This window comes from Xiphophorus couchianus, chromosome 21, assembly GCF_001444195.1.
Source record: "Xiphophorus couchianus chromosome 21, X_couchianus-1.0, whole genome shotgun sequence".
NCBI classification, from domain to species: Eukaryota; Metazoa; Chordata; class Actinopteri; order Cyprinodontiformes; family Poeciliidae; genus Xiphophorus; species Xiphophorus couchianus.
This window is the reverse complement of record NC_040248.1, coordinates 15,206,701-15,224,238: the sequence shown is the minus strand read 5'-3', so window position 1 is coordinate 15,224,238 and position 17,538 is coordinate 15,206,701. Positions and strand designations below refer to the sequence as shown.

Here is a 17,538-nt window from a genome sequence, read left to right as displayed (position 1 = left end):
TAACCATTAGGTGCTCAGTGAATAGATAAGTAGTGGGAGATATTCGATTATACGGTGAGAGAGAGGGAGACAGGGATGAAAAGAGTGTGGGGAAAGAGGAGGGAGAAGGATTTGGGGATGTTGTCAGAGAGCTGTGGAAAGGGGAACTGACCTGTCCTGCTGTCTATCTGCGTCTACCACAGGCTCTCCATCTTTGCAGCAGCACAATACCGCTGACCTCCTGTGAGTTCAAGCAGCTTAGTTTCTGCGAGGTAATCCCTAATGCTTTGAAATAGACCTGATAGAAAGCCCACTTACTTGTTCAGGATTAATGTGGTTTGTGTGGGGGTGAGTGGGTCCCGAGTTCTCCACACATTCTGTTAAATTAACCCATTGGAATTATTATAGTCCACTCTAATTGTGGATGATAGTAAGTACAATAAACTTTCCCTACCCTAAGAAGCCGACTGGTAAATAAGGATCAGCAAACTTATGTGACACTTGGTCTATCATCTCTAACTGTTACTGCTGCGATTTACCTGCAAGTGATCAGTCTGCAACAAAATCTCTGTTGCCCATCGCTTACAGGAGAACGTTTTGAATCAGAGTGCTTATGATTCACCACTCTTTCCTTTCTCATCTTTTCCTCATTTTGGAAGCGCTCTAGGTTAAGACTAGGAATAGGAGCGGAGGGGGTGGCGGGCAAAGGCAAACATTTGAGTAATCTTCAAAGGCCCCATTGGTATGTTGAGTGGACGCTGGTATGCGGACTGTGGCTGAGGCTTTTTCAGGGCAAAACAATATCTTTCTTTTCGACGGCTAGGGCCTGGGCAAACACCACCAGCCAGGCCATTCTGCCCAGTGTTGCCAGTGCTATTGGCTTAACCTCTCCAGTGACTCCTGCAGAAAACATAGAGGTCCCCGTGTTCCTAGCACAGCTCATCATTATGGGTTTATAGGACTGATTGGAACATCCGAAGCCTGTTTCGACTGTACGTTTCCGAGGGTTTATGTAAGGAGTCAGTAAATGTTCTCTCTGTGCTCGGTAATATGCAGTTGCTTGAGTTTTGAAAGAGGTGGGCAAAATAGACAGAGATGGCTGCCTTTTGTAAAGAGAGAGATCAAGTGTGCCATCTTGTAGGTCAACTGCAAGGTATTTGATTTCCTGTGGAAATATGCAAAATAGCTCCACTGAAGAGGTGCTTTCATTGTGCTTTTCCTACAGAGCGCCACTCTTGCATAGGCTTACATTTTTGCTTATTTAAATGCCGTATGCCCAATAAGTGACACAGAAAAAGCGTTGACCATCTAACTTTACTTGAATGTGCTGAAGTGTAATAATCACAGATGTTGAAACTTCATTATGTGTAGATTCCAAAGAGGAATCTATTGAAAGCTATTTGTAGAGTCGTTCTGTGTAAACATATGCAGTGAAAAGTCTGTAAAGTGTTAGACAGAGTGGTTGTTTATTTGAAAATCTTATGGAAAGCAGTCTGCCATTTTCTGACAATTTCAAAATGAATTCCCTTTGTCCAGTCATCACCAGCCATTTTCTCACGAGGATCCACCACAGGGATAATTTCCCCCATTTCTCTGTCATTAGCAGGCCCTGGTATTAGGCTTGTGTTTTGTTCCCTGTACCTTTTGTTTTGTGCTAAGTAAAACCATGCGACAGGGTAGGGGCTAAATGGAAAACAATACTCCCCTTCACAAGCCCAGGAATGTGTAATTAGTGATTTGAACCCAACTATGCTCGTCTAGATTCTCCCCTATCTTTCCCTCTCTCTATATTTCCATGTTTTGTTCTTTTGTTCTTTCCGCCACAGATTTCCCTCTTTTGCTTCACGTCTGTCGATGTGTACTTTTATCATATTTTATTCTCCTTTGGATACTATACAGCAGCAGAGCTTCATAATGTACAGTGTGAACAACAGGCTTTGCAAAAAAAGCAGTGTTTCTTCTTTTTCTTAAGTGTTAATTAAAATTGGACTGTGTTAATTAAGTGTTAAATTGAACAAAAATACCAAATTTGAAGCAAATTCAAAGCAGTGTAAACAATGTCTCTAATATTGTCGCCTGAAAAGGTAATCCTCTTTTTTTTTTTCTTCCATCTTTGACCTCTCCTTGGTTCTTTTCATGATTTGAAAATAGTTAGGCTTGTATGAAACCATTCATGTCTGTGTGCTTGGAAAGTGTTGAGGAAAGAAATACACCCCAACTAGCAGTTCAATAATGAAGGATTTTGTGATCTCTGTCCCAATGTGAGTCAAAGGAGAAGATAATTGCAGCCGTTGATAGTGTAGGAAAATGGTGAAGTCTGGTCAGTCTCACCTGCCAGCGATGGAGACAAGCAGCAGCTTTTAGACCCTAATGGGCTAAGGTCAGGATGGTTAATAAGGACTAAGTGGCTGAGCCACGCTGTCTAAATCTAATGCTAATGTAAATACTGATCCATTTTCAAGGGGTGATGGAGGTGAGTTGACTTTCAAGACTCCATACACACATGAGCCAATGAGGAAGAATGCAGGTGTGTCTGTTTTCAAAGATGGATTATTTACATTTGCATGGCATATAATTGGTGTGATACATGGAGAATACAGTTCCCTATATTCATGCCCGCAAAACTGCTTTACCTTTCCATAATTGGTCGAACTCCAACCAATAACCTTAGTTTTTTTATAGCATTATTTTTGGTTTGCTTATTTTTGAGAAAGATCAGAAAAAACTAACACCTCATTATGAAGTAGAATAAACAGAACAAATGGTTTTGTTTTTGTTTTTACAAATAAAAATCTGATGTGAAGCATGATTTGCATTTGTGCAAAGCCCTAAATACATTCCAGTGAAACCAGTCGTCATTAGAAGTCAACTACTGAGGAAATAGGGTCCACATGTTTCATTTTAGTGCTTTATAAATATGGCTGTTATGTGAAGGGCACAGAGGTCACAAATCTGGCCTTTATGTAAAAGTACCAATAAGAAAGCAATAAGCCACAAAGGAGACACCACAAGGAGGTGCTCTTTATAGATGAGACCAAGCATTATTTTTGGCTTGAATGCAAAACACTATGTGGAGGAACATTAACACTCCTCACCACATATAACATATTAACCCCGTTGGTAGCTGCATCATGCTGGAGGGATTCTTTTTTTTTTGTCAGTGGTTACAGCAAAATTGGACTGAGTTGATGAGAAGATGTATGAAGATAAGTCCTAGAAGTTTTTTTGTTTTTTTTCAAAGATGGGCAAAAATAAAAATGTGCCTCAAATATTTCAGCTTTTATTTTTTTTATTTGAAAATCTTTAAAATATTTACAAATATTCAGTACCATATATTGGTCAAAAAATTCTGGTAAACTTAAAAACTGAGACAAAATGTGCAAAGGTTTATGGGGAATAAATCTTTGTGGAAATACTAGGTTTAGATCTGAATACCATAAGCAAAGAAGACACATTATACTGTAAATTTACTGTTATTAATATGTTGTTACATTTTCTATGCTCTGGTATGGGTTGGCTTTATGGGATATCGTGTTTGCCTTGTCTAAAGACATTGTAAGAAGATAAAGACATAGTAATTCAACCAGAAGAGAGGTTAGAGGTCAGAGAACTATGGCTTTTACCCTGGATGTCTAGGCAGAGATACTGTACATTAGGGCTACAAGTGTGTGTGAATGACGGGGTGTGCGTGCATGTGTAAGAGTCAATGAAATGGAAGTGGCCTGTGTGTTTGTATAATTTTCAACAAAAGTTCCAATAACTGTTACCGTTCTTTGCTGACAAGTAGCAAAGTAAAATTTAGAAAGCTTGGGAAAATTAGATAACATTTAGAAGAAATTTTCAGTAAAACTTATTAGAAATGATGTTGTGATAAGTCATTAATTTCTTTGCCCAAAATAAACAAACTACTTTGCTTTGGGTGACCGAAGCCACATTCACCATCACGCCAATGTCTCTCAGACAAGCTTCAAAACCGAAATCACATGGTGGTTGCTCGCAGGCAGAGCTGACAAAAACAATTTAGCAGTACAAAATATTATTCTCTGAATTTCTGAAAACGCCAGATAGTGAAAAATTCAGCAAAAAGCTAAAGGTTGGGATTTTTAAACAGTTTTGTGTCACATCAATGTGTAGAACACACATTATAGCTTTTAAAAGCAAAGAAAGAGAGAGAGGCCAACTTTGAAAAAGTGCATACAAATTCAGCAGTTTATGTGCCTTGTTGTTTTTGTGCCTGTGCAGTGCCAAAACAATGTCAACATACTTCTGTTACCAGAGTAAAGCAAGGTGGCACATACCTGGGCCTTCAGTGTATCCTTTCAGCGGTGAAGTCTGCCAGCGGTTCCGTTGGCAATGATCTTGTGTTACATCTATGACTTGGGGGCTGAGTGGCGGTTAGCAGTAACATGTGTTAGAGAGGTGGTAGCACTGATGGAATTCTACTCTTGGCAGTCTTCCAGGCAGTGCTGGTATGTGTTTAAAATACTTTCAAGGAACAATGCATGCTTTTGTAGTTTACTGGTCCAAGTGGGGCTGTTTTTGTCTCTGATGGCCCCCGGGGGCCCGAGGGGGTAGCACCGGAAGCTGGTAGCGTTTCTAAAAGAAGGTATACTCAACAACAAGCTCCAGGGTTCTGCTAAAAAACACTGATAAAAGTCTGTAAAGGGTTTTTTTTTATTTCCGCAGTGTTCATGTGTACGCTTTCAGCAAACTCGAGACGACGGCAAGATCACTGATTCTTTACGTATAAAACGTGTATGCACATGCTACAACACTCACACTGGTTATTAAGACACAGCTGCTGTTGAAGAGCATTCTTACTTTCAGTATGTATTCATTAGCTGCCTGGTTCTACACTTAATGACAGGAGAGACTCATGTTTGTACTGAATGCGCTAATTTGTCATTTGGTTTATGGAGGAAAATGCAACCCCAGTGCTCTGCGCTGCTTTCAAAATATTTTTATGATGGCGGCGAACAAATCACAAGCACACAAAAAGACAAAAAAAAAAAAGTGTATTGAAATTATAGACCAGCGCCGAAATACACTTATGAGGTAAAATGAAGAGTGGAAATTACCCATGCATAAAAACCAAACACACAGAGCCAGAAGAATGGATGGATTGAAACCTTATCCACACACACAAACTCGCGTTTTTGTGTGCAGGGAGAGATAAAAGAAGTTGTGAAAAGATGTCTTTTGGCTTGGCTTATTAAGAATTCAGTTAATGAGGCAGCTTTGTCACCCCAGATAGAACAAATGGATATCAGACAGCGGCGCAGAGACTCTCCCCACAAATCCTTGTGAGTGAGTGAGTGAGCGAGCGAGTGGATGGGAGGTGCGTACACGCATTTTGTATATATGTGTGTGTGAGGAAAGGTGTTTTGTAAACATTTCATTCTGCATAATGAATGCGGTCCTCTGTCATCCACACATAAACAGACACACAGCAGCAGAGGTAAAAAAGGAAAAAAAAAAAAAACTACACAGGGGAGCCTCCTTTACCTGTCATATTGGCTCCCCTCCCCTCGCCTAACATACGCTGCAGTGAGTGCAGGCGTGTGTTTTTGTGTGAGGGGGGGGTGTGTGTGAGTGTGTATGATTGAGTGTTGACAATATTGTGCTTCTGACAGGCGAACAGGAACTCATGAGAGTTGTAATTTGTATTTCATTTATACGATGGGTGTGCATCCTCCTCCTTTGTCATCTGTAGCCATCTGTGCCATGTGTAGGTCCACCCGGGGAATGCTGTGTAGCTGATCTTCATTGGCCCACTGGGAGTGTTAGCTTATTTGGTTGTTTGCCAAACACTAATCCACAACAATTAACCACCAGCCACTTTGGAAAGGTGCCATATTGACATCGATGGCCCTTTTTTCTTTTTTTTTTTTTAGAGCCATTCTACCACATGACACACAAAGACACTCAATACAAATGTTCATGCAGCGCATTTCCAGACAGACAATCCTTCCATGGCATAAATTACATACACATTGCAAGCAGATGCATGAAGACGCAAATCCAGAAGCAGGAACAGTGTGTTTGTGTGTTTGAATATGCATTACACAGCCCACGCCTGGCAGGAGTCAAAGTGCTCCTTTAAAAGTTCATAAATCATGGATGGTTCTGGCCTGTGATCACCAGGCCGCCTGCGTTTCTGGCCCACAGCGTTCCACAGAGCGACAGACAGCCTCTAGTTTTGGTCTTAGACAAACCCTCTGGAATGTGCTGATGGGGAGAGAATTAATATTTAGCCTAAACCTATCCGGCAGCTTGGTTCAACACCAAGTATATCATTTGGCTGCTCCCAGCTGACGCCTCACATCCTAAAAACCTTACAACATAAGTTGAGGGATGTGTGGTATTTTAGACCACAACTGATGGATATGAAAATGTTAATTTTGACACTGTGAAAATTCTCTCTGTGGCCATGCCTAAGGGGTAACTGTAAATAATAAGTAAGACTTGCAATACGAATCTCGTTAGAGGCATCTTCATGGAACATGACTGCATTAAAAACAGTTTTACAGCACTAAGCCCGGTCTCTTGTCTCTATAGTAGAAATATGTATTGGTTTTAATTTTTTATCCACCAGTGTTTTAAATATAAGGTGTACAAATGTACGTTCTTAAATTAAAGTATGACTAAGTGGTGAGACAATTAAAAAAGTGCAAGGTTACTTAAGATAAGTATTGTAGTTTCCCAGTTTTATTTTATTAGTATTTTATTTTGCTCTGCCAATTCAGATTTGTGAAGAAATGCCACTCATACCATTTTATTTATATTTTTAAACAAAGAGAGAATGACTTGTGGAATGGACATTGCACAGTATTCAGCATCTTTATCAAATAGTCCACTTAATGCAGCTAGCTATACTAAAACATCAGTTAGAGATCATTACTCTAAAATTTTCAAAGACTTTCCTAATCTTACATGATGGACACAATTTACATTTTGCTGAACTCCATTTACCCTTCGTGTTATCTGCTGAAAATCGTGCTCTCGCATAGTCGGAGTGAAAGAAAATACAGTTTTCTTTTAGATAACTTCTGAAACCTGACCTGGTAGCTTATACATGCAGTGTCAGCAATGAGAAAATGTTGAGTTTTTATTGTGTCACATTTCTTGTGACATAATAAAAAGATTAAAGGTGAAGATATTACTGGTTCACTTTTTTTATAAAACACATTGAAAGAGTGTCCATCGAGAAAACAGTAGTAGCATTTTTATGCATTGTGTTGCGGAAAGTATTACTTTTTAGAGTCTAGATTCTTGTTAGAATCCATTGCCGTGCTATTTGGAATAATAGATAAAGTTTTGATTTCAACAAAATGACAAAAATATATATAACATTCTTGCCTTTGCCAGTGATAAATGCTTGTTTGCTAACGTAGCACACGTGTGTGGTTTCTATAGAAAGGCTCAGCAGTTCGGTTCTCCTGTAAAAGAGGGAGGGGATGAAAGAAAAGAAGCAAAGAAAGAGAGGAAAAGCAAAGGAGGACTCCTTTCACAGAGAAACAAAGATAGCTGTAATTAATGGCCCTGAGCTCTGGACTAGGGGAGCTTTTTCTGACAACTCCGACTTAATTAAAACTTAAGACTTCTGAAAGGGCCCTCTGCGAGGGGACGTCCCACCGTCTCGTGAGAAAAAAACCTCGCTAGATTCCCTACAAAAGGAAAGAAAGAGGGAGAGACAGAGAGAAAAGATGTGTTAGCGGCTGTAGCTATGTTGCTAATCCCTGTTTGTCAAAGGGAAAAATGGGAAGAGGGGGGTGTTGAACTCACACACCTGCGCCTCACTCCTCCCTCCACACACATGAACATCCAAAAACACACACGCATACACGCACACCCTCCTCCTTCACGTGCATCTTTTTAGAGTCTCTCCTTGCTCTAAATGAAATGATGCAAGGATATGAAAATATTACCTAAGTTTTAATTGCACCATGAAAGAAACATCTTCCTATAGAAGGATATGAGAGCCGGTTAGCACACATTCACAGACTTATGCACACACACACACACACCCACCCCCACGCATACCCCTGTACGTATTAATTAATGTATGAAGCTCTGCACCTGTTTCTCACAAAGCAGTGTGAATAAATCTTAACAAAGTAGAACCAACCTTCATGAGCCACCTCTGTGTATCTGTCTCCATGCTTTGCTCTCTTCTGCTCCCTGCGTCCCCGCTCTCCGTCCCCCCAGTCCCCTCCCTCAGCAGAGGATCAGATAATAAAAGCTTGGCCTGCTCTTTTGTTTTTGTGCATTGTTCATTAGCCCGGCAGCAACAACAGAAGCACACTTGATATGCTTGGCTTGACTGGGTGTATGGGAGCAGGGCAAGGTGGGATGGGTGGTGGGGGGTGAGGTGGAGGGGGTTGGCGTGCATGTGGGTTCATGCACCTATACAACACAGAGGGCGGGACAAGAGGTAGGGGGTAGCTTTGCATGGCTGCAATGCCATTAAAGAGGCAACTGGAAAATTAAGGGCTTGCAACTGACAGCACACGTTGAATGAGAAACCCCCACAGCTGCCGACAATGAGGAGAGCTGGACAAAGTGCATGTGGCAAAGACAAAACAGAAACCTGGACTTTGAAAAAAAAAAAAATCTTTAAACTCTTTCAATCACAGGACATGTGTGCGGTTCATTTTAAACGTCTGTGCAAGGGGTCGCTTTTGCAGGTTAAGCATATTAACCCGGTCTCTGTGTTTTTGTGCGACTTGCTAACACCCGTTCTTCTCTGTTCCGCAGCACTTGCAGAAGCAGGACAGCGCCTACAGTCAAGAGTCATGTGTCTACCTCTGCACTCTGTGTGACTACTCCACCAAGGCCCGCCTCAACCTGGTGCAGCACGCCCGCTCTGCTCGCCACCAGCAGAACGAAGGCCTGAGGAAACTCCAGCTGCACCAGCAAGGCCTGGGAGGGGATGATGATGGACTGAGCCTGCATGAAATGTTTCAAGTCAAGGAATGCCTTGCCAGCCCAGGTCTGTTCTTCGAGCAGTAAACCTGCTTTCTTACGTTTATTCGTTCCAACTTGAATTTATTAGGTTGTCTCAATGGTAGCTCATCTTTTACTTACCTTCTTTTTTTTTTTACGTGCTATTTCTTTTGGTTCCATACACAGTTTTTTACAGGAATTTTTTTCTTTATTTGCTCATATCGCCCATCTTTTCTTCTAAAGATGCACTAATCAGAGTTTTGTGGCCAGTTTCCAATCTGTGGTCTCTGTAAAAGTTTTATCTTCCAATACAGATTTTGGCTGGTTCCTATTTTCGTTTGAGAATAATAATGTAATACAAGACGCATTCACTGTGTTTTTTCTACCATTTATGCCTAAGTGATCATTGACATCACAGTTTTTCTGAGAGACAGTCGCTGTAACTTATTGTTTTACTCTTATATCTCTTTATTATATTTAAAGACAAACACACTATGAATTTGTATTTCAAACTGGGAAACTTTGGGATTTTCGAAAGCCTGCCAATGTTCCAATTTCAGCATGGTCAGTGACAGATAGTGGTCGGAAATCCAAAAGGATAAAACAGAGGAAATGAGCTCTTCTACCTTCAGCTTTCCTCTTACCTGCTTTAAATTTCTCCATCTTTCTATCTCTGTCTCTCTCTTTCTGTACAAACATAATTGCTTTATATATTAATATTTTTTTTTAACTAGATTACCATCCTTTGGCTTCCCTTGCCTTAGTTAAAAAGAAGTCACTGAAACAGAAAATTGACAAATTCAACCCTGCTTTTTTCAGTCACAACTTCAACACTCTAGAGTTGTCAGCGAGACCTGGCTGTGATTTTGTTGACTGATTGGGTAAAGATTCCATCATCCACCCCTCAGTCAGGGACGGTGAAGATTGAAATCAGCTGATTCTGATCAGATGTCAATTTCTCAGTACACCTTTGTTTTTCTTTATTAATTGTTACATGCTCCTGCCTTTATTCCCTCTTTTCTTGGGCCTTCGCATCCAGATCACGTCTCTCAGTGCAGACCCGTCCGTTTCTCCCTAATCTCCCCAAAATGAGCATGCTGTTCCCATTAGGCTGCCGCACTTATATTTGAAACACACAAGCACGCACCGTCCCATGCGTAGGGACATCCCAGGCCGGCAAGCAGTCAGCTTATGAAATTTCACCTTGGGAGGATCTCACAGTGGAAGGCCCGTACACACACATACGCATACACACGCATGCATTGCTGACACACACTCTCATGTATGCTATGGCTACACAGTCTCTCCCTGGAGTGAGCTTTCATTTCCTTTCTCATGACCAAAGCAATTTGGCTTTCATTTAAGAGTCTCCGTCCTGCCAGCAGCTAATAAGTGTAACAGAACTGTAAAACATTCAGAGAGACAAAAAAAAAGGAAAAAAAAAAAAAAAAAAGATTAATCGTTTTCTTTTTTTTTTGGTTTTTTTTTGAGTGGGGGTTGGATGGTTGGTGAGGGGTTGCAGGGTGTAAGAGGAGGGGGCTGTGCTTTAATTTAAACCAGAAGACTGAGAGTCAGGGTCCATTATTTAGTCATCCCTATGTTAATGCTGCTGGGAGAAAATGAGTGCTTAACTTGCTTTTGCTTTGCTTGACCTGAAGGGGTGGGTAGAGTGAGGCGGAGTGTTGGTGCAGGGAGCCGAGGGGGTCCCACGTTTTCAGAAGAACTTCTGCACACCATTATGCCATCCATCCATTTTGTGCGTGCGTGCGTGTGTGTGAGTGTGTGTCAGCCCATGTTCATATTTAAAGCAGTGCACCCCAAAGTATCCTGTTTAGACTGTGTCTTTACTCCCAAAAACAGATGGAGACTGAGACTCACTAATATGTATGAATCAGAACACACACTCACACGAACAGGAGAGGAGAGGAGATTTCAGTCCTGAAATAGAAATGATGCTGGAGGACGTTTGGTTTTAATTACACATGGATCAAAGCTTTGGTGAGAAACAGGGTGCAGCAGCAAAACATGCTTAGATAAATCATTACCTTACATTTTAACTTGGCCCCACCATCCCTCCCTCTTTCTCCCTCTCTCCTTTTTTGTCCTGCTTGTTGAATCTCCCTCGGACTCCTGCTCATGTCCATTTTTTTCAGTCCAAACAGAAGCTTTAAGCCACTTTTAACATCACTGGTTAGGTAACACAAGCAGGTTTTGAGGCTGTCAAAAGCAATATTTGCCTTCTATACCTCTCTCTCTGATAAAATACGGCACATTTGTTGCTCGGACGTTTGCTTTCGCCACAGCTTTGAAGACAAACAGATCCAGATTGCAACACACAGGATGCTAAATCAGGGTTATTTAGATGCCCATTTTATTGTGTATTTTCACTGAACACATTTTAACATGATTAATGTTTCAGTTGCATTATTATATTGGCATAAATACTCAGTTTTGGTTATTGATCAATTAATAACAAAAAAACAGGAAAAATCTAAAAGCAAAGTCTGACTTAAAAAAAACAAGATTAGATTTTCTGACAATTTTAGGCTAAAATTCAAAATCTCCTTTTTTGTTTATTTTGTAGAAAGACTAGTTCAGTTGAGTTTCGACTTGCCTATATATTTTTGTTTTATTGCTTGTGAAAATCTAAAATGGATTTACTGCAAAAAACTACTTTGGAACTATTACATGTTTCTCAAATTGTTCTTTACAAAAATCTCTCATTAATGTAGAATGATCTAGTTTAGTTCAGTCTCAGTGGCTCAAATTTTGACCAATTATCAAACCGTCAAGCTTTGAAGCAGATGCTAACTTTAGCATCAAAAGTCTTGCAATAACAATATCCAGATACTGTATTTTCACATTCCCCCTACAAAGTACTTCACTCATTTATCCTGTCATTGTTTCTTTTCTCCACGGTAAGCCAAAACGCTGCCACGTATGATTTAAAAGTGGTGAAGGCTCCTGGAGGGCTTTTGAAACGGTTTGTGGTCCAGTCAGACGATGTCTTTATTAGCCGACTCTGACTACAGAACAGTGCCACTCAAGAACTACAGTATTTCCTTTTTAGCATCAAAATAAGAGTCGCAAACAAGGATACAACAGCATGTTGAGGTTAACGCTCTCACGCTTACACCCAGATCCCACACTAATTAGTTATTTCACCAGAGCAAGTTGCATGTGAAAAGCGTTTAACCAGACTGGACTTGATCAATATTGTTAGAACTAGCGACATGAGGTCTCATTACTCTCAGACGGAGAGTTGATTGTAACATATAAGGATCACCTTCTTGTCTTATAATTTTAGTCTAGTGGGTTTTTTTTTTTTCTACAAGAATGCACACATTTTGCTGTGAGAAAATATATGTACAATTTACTGCTGTATGTAACCATAATGATAGATGATGTAACTGTTTTAAAGGTGGCAAAACTTTCTATAGTCTGCAACATTTTTAACCAGTCTTGGGTTTGAGGGTGATGCGTGTTTTTGTGCATGTGTGAATGTGGGCTGTTAGTTTTCTGGGGCTGCAACTCCTGACTCGAGCATTTTCTGTTCATTAGAGGCCGGTATGAAAAAGATTAATTTAAGTGCTGACCGGTATCTTTCTCTTAAAGCCTGGGACTTGGAACCCAGCCAGATAATTATAGGCTCATTTGGGAATAAGAGTTCTAATGCTCTGGACTTTATGTACATGTGAATGGCTTTCATTAAACAATTTGGATGCAGATTTTATGGCCCAATTAGGGATACGGCAATGCGGAGACACTGTAAGAGTAAAAAGTGTTTTCAACAAAGACAGGAGCAATACTAGTGGTGCATTGTTTGATTAAGTTTGTGAGTACTGTTTTATTTATTTTTTGGGAATTTCAGTATTATTCACCCATTTAAGTCTAATTTTTGGAAATGCATCTTAAGATAAACAGTTATGTGAATGAACAGTGCAGGGAGTGAACAGTCACTGTGCATACGCTAAAAAGTTTTCATGGTGATCTTTCATCTCGGTCCCTTTCAGACAAAAAGCCTCACTGTGTGCACATTTCTGAGCTAAACTGTCTCTTTGTGTACAATTATAAGCGATGAAGTAAATTGAGTTTATAAAAAATGCCAGTTTGCATCAGAAGAGCAAGCATAAATGAATTCCCTCTCAACATGGAGGACGCGGATGCCATTTTTCTTTGAGGGTCGTCCAAAAGTGATTAGAAGAATTATATTTTTTTCTCTCTCTTTCTCTCTCTCTGTTCTGCGATGAACCCTGAGTGGAGCTGTGTAGTGTAATTCAAGCAACAAAAAAAAAAAAAAAACAGAAAAGAAAGGAAAGAAAACTATGATAAATGGCAAGTCAAGGGTATTCCATCATCAGTTTCATAATTTCAACAATTTGTTTAGGTGGATTTTTGGAGACATTAAGGCTCTCTGAAGTTCGGTTGTTACAGTGATTTTTCTGTTGTCGGCTCTGTTTCAACCATTTCACCATTTGTTTAGCCACAAAGCACATCGCTACGAGGTGCAGTTGGTGTGTGCATGTGTGAGTGTGTAACCTCGACCATTAGCCCTGCTCTCCATCATGTGTAACGCTCCACATAAGTCAGACCGAGCAGAAACATGGGGCCTTTTCTGCATACTTTCTGTCATTTCCCCCCCTTCTGTGTTCCCTCTCTCCCTCTCACCAAAAAAAAAAAAAAAAAAAGAAAAGGAAAACGAGATGGGATCTTATGGAGGTAATTATTTCAGAGAGCCCAGCCTGTCATCCATACTCCACCAACCCACCATCTACACATCTCCATCCTGCTGTACCACCCCACCCACCCATCCACCCACCACCCGACATGCATTAAAGAGGGAGGGAGAGGACCCTCTTTGTCTGATTTCCCCCCTTTAAACAAAAGACCTCTTCTGACTTAGAGAGACCAACAACACTTTTATCATGTGCACAACCCTGTGCGTATGCGAGTGTGTGCATGTGTTACAGTGTTTCTGTGTTCCGGATCCCTTTGTTTTTCTCTGAGTGATAAGGCTCTGGGACATTTTTTTTGTTTTTTTCTTTGGTCCTTGTCAAATTAGTGTAGCCGCGCCAACCATTTACATAGCAGCTGTAGGCTAAAAAACAGAGCCTAATGCACTCCTCTTATCCCTGCGCTTGTATGAGGATATAGGCGTGTTTGTGTTCATCCAGAAGGAAGTGATGGAACATGGGCACAGCAAAAGTGGGCTCCAACCCACTCCACCCAAGCTGTATTTCAAGCTGTGTCCAAATCGCTGCGAACACATAAAACGATCATCTGATTCTCGTTGTTGGAACAAGCTCTGCTGTTTCCACAAGGAGCATTTTAAGAGTCATGACTCCAAAAACCTTTGAGGTATTAGGTTTTCTCTCCCGCCTTACTTTCACTACTTAATTTTATCCTTTTTCTCCCTCTGGGTGGTGGAGGTGGTTTTTGTCATTCCAGTGGTTTTTGTCTTCTTTTTTTCTTTTTTTTTCCATTTTGGGCAAGGTCTCTCCTCAGACAGAAGTCTATTTCCAGGGTTTGTCTCAGTAATTTGTGGCCATTACATAAACATTCACAAATGCCCACTAGAGTGACAGAAATCATAGGACATACTCCCAGAGCTAAATAATTACCAGCGTTAGTACAGGGGTGGCCATTTTGTCTTATAAGTTTACCAAGAGAGGACTTGACTATCTTCAAAATACCAACATTTTTACTTTGACAAGTATATTAAAAGGACAGTTCTGGAGTTTTAGCATTCTGTTAAAAGCTTTTAAGCAATAATAAGTCAAAATCCACCGACTTTCACTGTGGTGCAAGCAGTAGTAAAGATTACATAGCATTTCTGTTAGCAAAAGCTGTATGAAGTAATTAGTAGTATGTGGAATGCTGGATATACAGTATGTGTTTTGCACAAATAATGAAAATTGTTTTCATACTTTTTTGTGAATAGCAAGAGTGAAAAATTGCTGCACTCTGCTGCATTAGTTTGTTCTTCCAAAAAAAAAAAAAAAAATTAAAAAATAGCTAGTGACTGTTTCCAAAGTTTCCAAATGTATATCTAAATCCGCATTACATCTTGATCCTTATCTTATGTCCTGTAGCAGACAGCTGTCTTGGGATTTTGACTTGGTAGAAATCTGAAGGCTGAAATGAAAATAGACGGCAAGAATAAGGTCCACCTATTTCCGTGTAAATCCATTCTAATCTCAAAAACATCATGCTAATACAATTTCATGAAAATTTTAACGGTTCTCATGTTTCCATCGGAGAGTTTTTTGCATAGAGTGAAAATTGTTTGCACAAAGCATTGCAAACAATGCTATGTGAAAACAATTAAACCACTATATTATTAATGTCAATTTTTTTGTGTGTGTTTTACTTTATATCTGACGGCTATTCTAACAAGAAGCACTTTAAATGTCTTGTTTTTTGTAGCTTAAGTTTTCAGCAGGTATATTAGCGGTGGCGCACCGCCCCCTACTTCCGTTTCCTGTTAAATAATCATTGACTTCTGTGTATTCGCACACAACAAAATTTCCATCGGCTAAAGAAATTTAAGGCCTAATTTATACTGGCTTGCAGTCTATGAGTCTTCTGTGACACATCAATGGGGGAAATCTGTTCTCCACTTGCAGGAGTTCTGTAGGAGCATCATGTTTGTGTACAGCACAGGTATTTGAGACCAGGTTGCATGTGCACAGCAACAGGGACAATAATAATGGGTGGCTCCAAACATGCAGCAGATATGGAAAATTAACATCAGATCAAGAGCAGAAGAAGAAAAACACCAACAAAAATTGTTAAAGAAATACGAGAAGAGATCTGCTGTTTTCATAGTGTGAATGATTTATCTTTCAGGGACTGTGATGAATTACTTTATTTCTTCTTTCCAGATTTTTTAAAATGTCTTTTTATTTTATTTTTCTGAGCATGGGTTACATTAAGTAGCACATTATTGGTCCCAGTTACTTTCCAGTAACAACTAATCTAGATTTATATTTGATATTCGCTGAAGATGAGTCATTCACTAAAGTTTTTGTGAAAAGTACGGCCTTTGTGCATTATTTTTTTATTACATTGTATGCTCATTGCTGTGTCCATTGTAATGACTTTTATAAAATTTATCAAAAATGTTGTTTTTTCTGTATTTATATGGTTAAGAGGAGGAACAATCAGTAGAATATATATATTTTTTAGATCACTAAAAGGATTTCAGTTGTGAATAAAAACCTTTTAACATATGGGCAGTCAAGCCTGCAGATACAACTTTTAACTTCTCTGTCCTTTTAAGGTACACAAATATTGTGCCTGTTTATCAGCTTTGATTCAAATGAATTAATTACTTAAAGCCTTTCTGTCTCATCTGGTGAGTTTATGGACTGTAAGTACACACATTTCTGTCAGATTCGTTCCTCTCATCATCAAAATCTTGGAATGTTATTTTTGCATGCCCAAAAGGAGCCTAAAGAAAAGTGGTCCCTGATGAGACTGAGGGATTTCACTCCAGAAGTTCCTTTTTTCAATCACTGTGCAATTAGCTGGAGACAATGTGCTGCATTTTAAATCATTTGTCAAATCAAAATGAGACACATTCATATATGTATATTATTATATTTTCGTCAAGTAGCAATTTAGCCCATATTTCCCAAAACCATATTCTCTTGCAGTGGGAGTAAAAGATGTGGTCACTTTTTGAATAATTCCATCCAAGCAAATTATAATTACTTTGTGGTCTGTGTGTGCACATAGAAGAAAAAGGGCAGAGGCCTGACTTGTGCTTCAGGGGGAAAAAAAAAAAAGAGCTTCATTCACCATAAACTATTTTTGAAATGGTGTGTCGGGGCGGTACGGGCTCAGGCCGATTGTTTTTCTTTTGGAGCTGAGCAGCTCTTTGGTGAAGGGGTATTACCCGAGCTAAATTGTTCCCTCATGTTTTCCGCCAAGGTTCTGTGCCCACCACACTGACAGTTATAATTTGCAGAAATTGCACTGATTATCTGAATTAGCATACCTGACCAATGCCACATTAGCCTTATTTACAATACAAAGCCATGGAACTCTGAGGACGCATACTAAATATGACTTAACCCTTTGAAGAGGGGACTGGCGTCACGGGGCCATGATGTCTTTTATATTGGCGATATCACAAAGAGCTCAAGGCCCCGCTCCATATGGAACTGAAAGCCACCGAAGGCTCCTGGAGCAGGAAGCGGTCTATGTAAAGAACCACATTAAAATCACAGGGTCATTGCACCTTTATCCTTATCCGCAGGTTCTTTTTGACCTTTCGCTTTCCATATTTTTTTTTTTTACCTTTTAGCTGTTGTTTCCATCCTTCTTTCCTTTTTTGACTGCACACCACCTCTTTGCCCCCTCTTTTTTTTCTTCTCTCTCACCTCCATTCTCTTCCGTCCCTGATCCCCTCATGCACCCTCTGTCCATTGACTCTTAACCACAGATGGACAAAACAATGGGCCATGTCACACAGCATTAAGACAAACAATCCAGTGATGGGAGGAGGGTTGTGTGGAGCTGGAGTCACGGTAACCAGGCAATGCACTCGCAGGGTCCAAGCACCCACTAATCTCTGACGGCAATGATACAATTCACAGATGAACATTG

The 17,538-nt window shown here is 40.0% G+C and overlaps 1 protein-coding gene across 4 annotated transcripts in view; it reads left to right on the top strand.

Moving 5' to 3' along the window:
* Positions 1-17,538, top strand: part of zfhx4 (zinc finger homeobox 4) — a 97,636-nt gene that overhangs the window by 46,411 nt on the left and 33,687 nt on the right. For all 4 annotated transcript variants that reach the window (XM_028004783.1, XM_028004782.1, XM_028004784.1 and 1 more), the window contains exon 6: positions 8,737-8,971. In XM_028004783.1, coding sequence (XP_027860584.1) covers positions 8,737-8,971 — 235 coding nt within the window. The remainder of the gene's footprint in view (positions 1-8,736; positions 8,972-17,538) is intronic.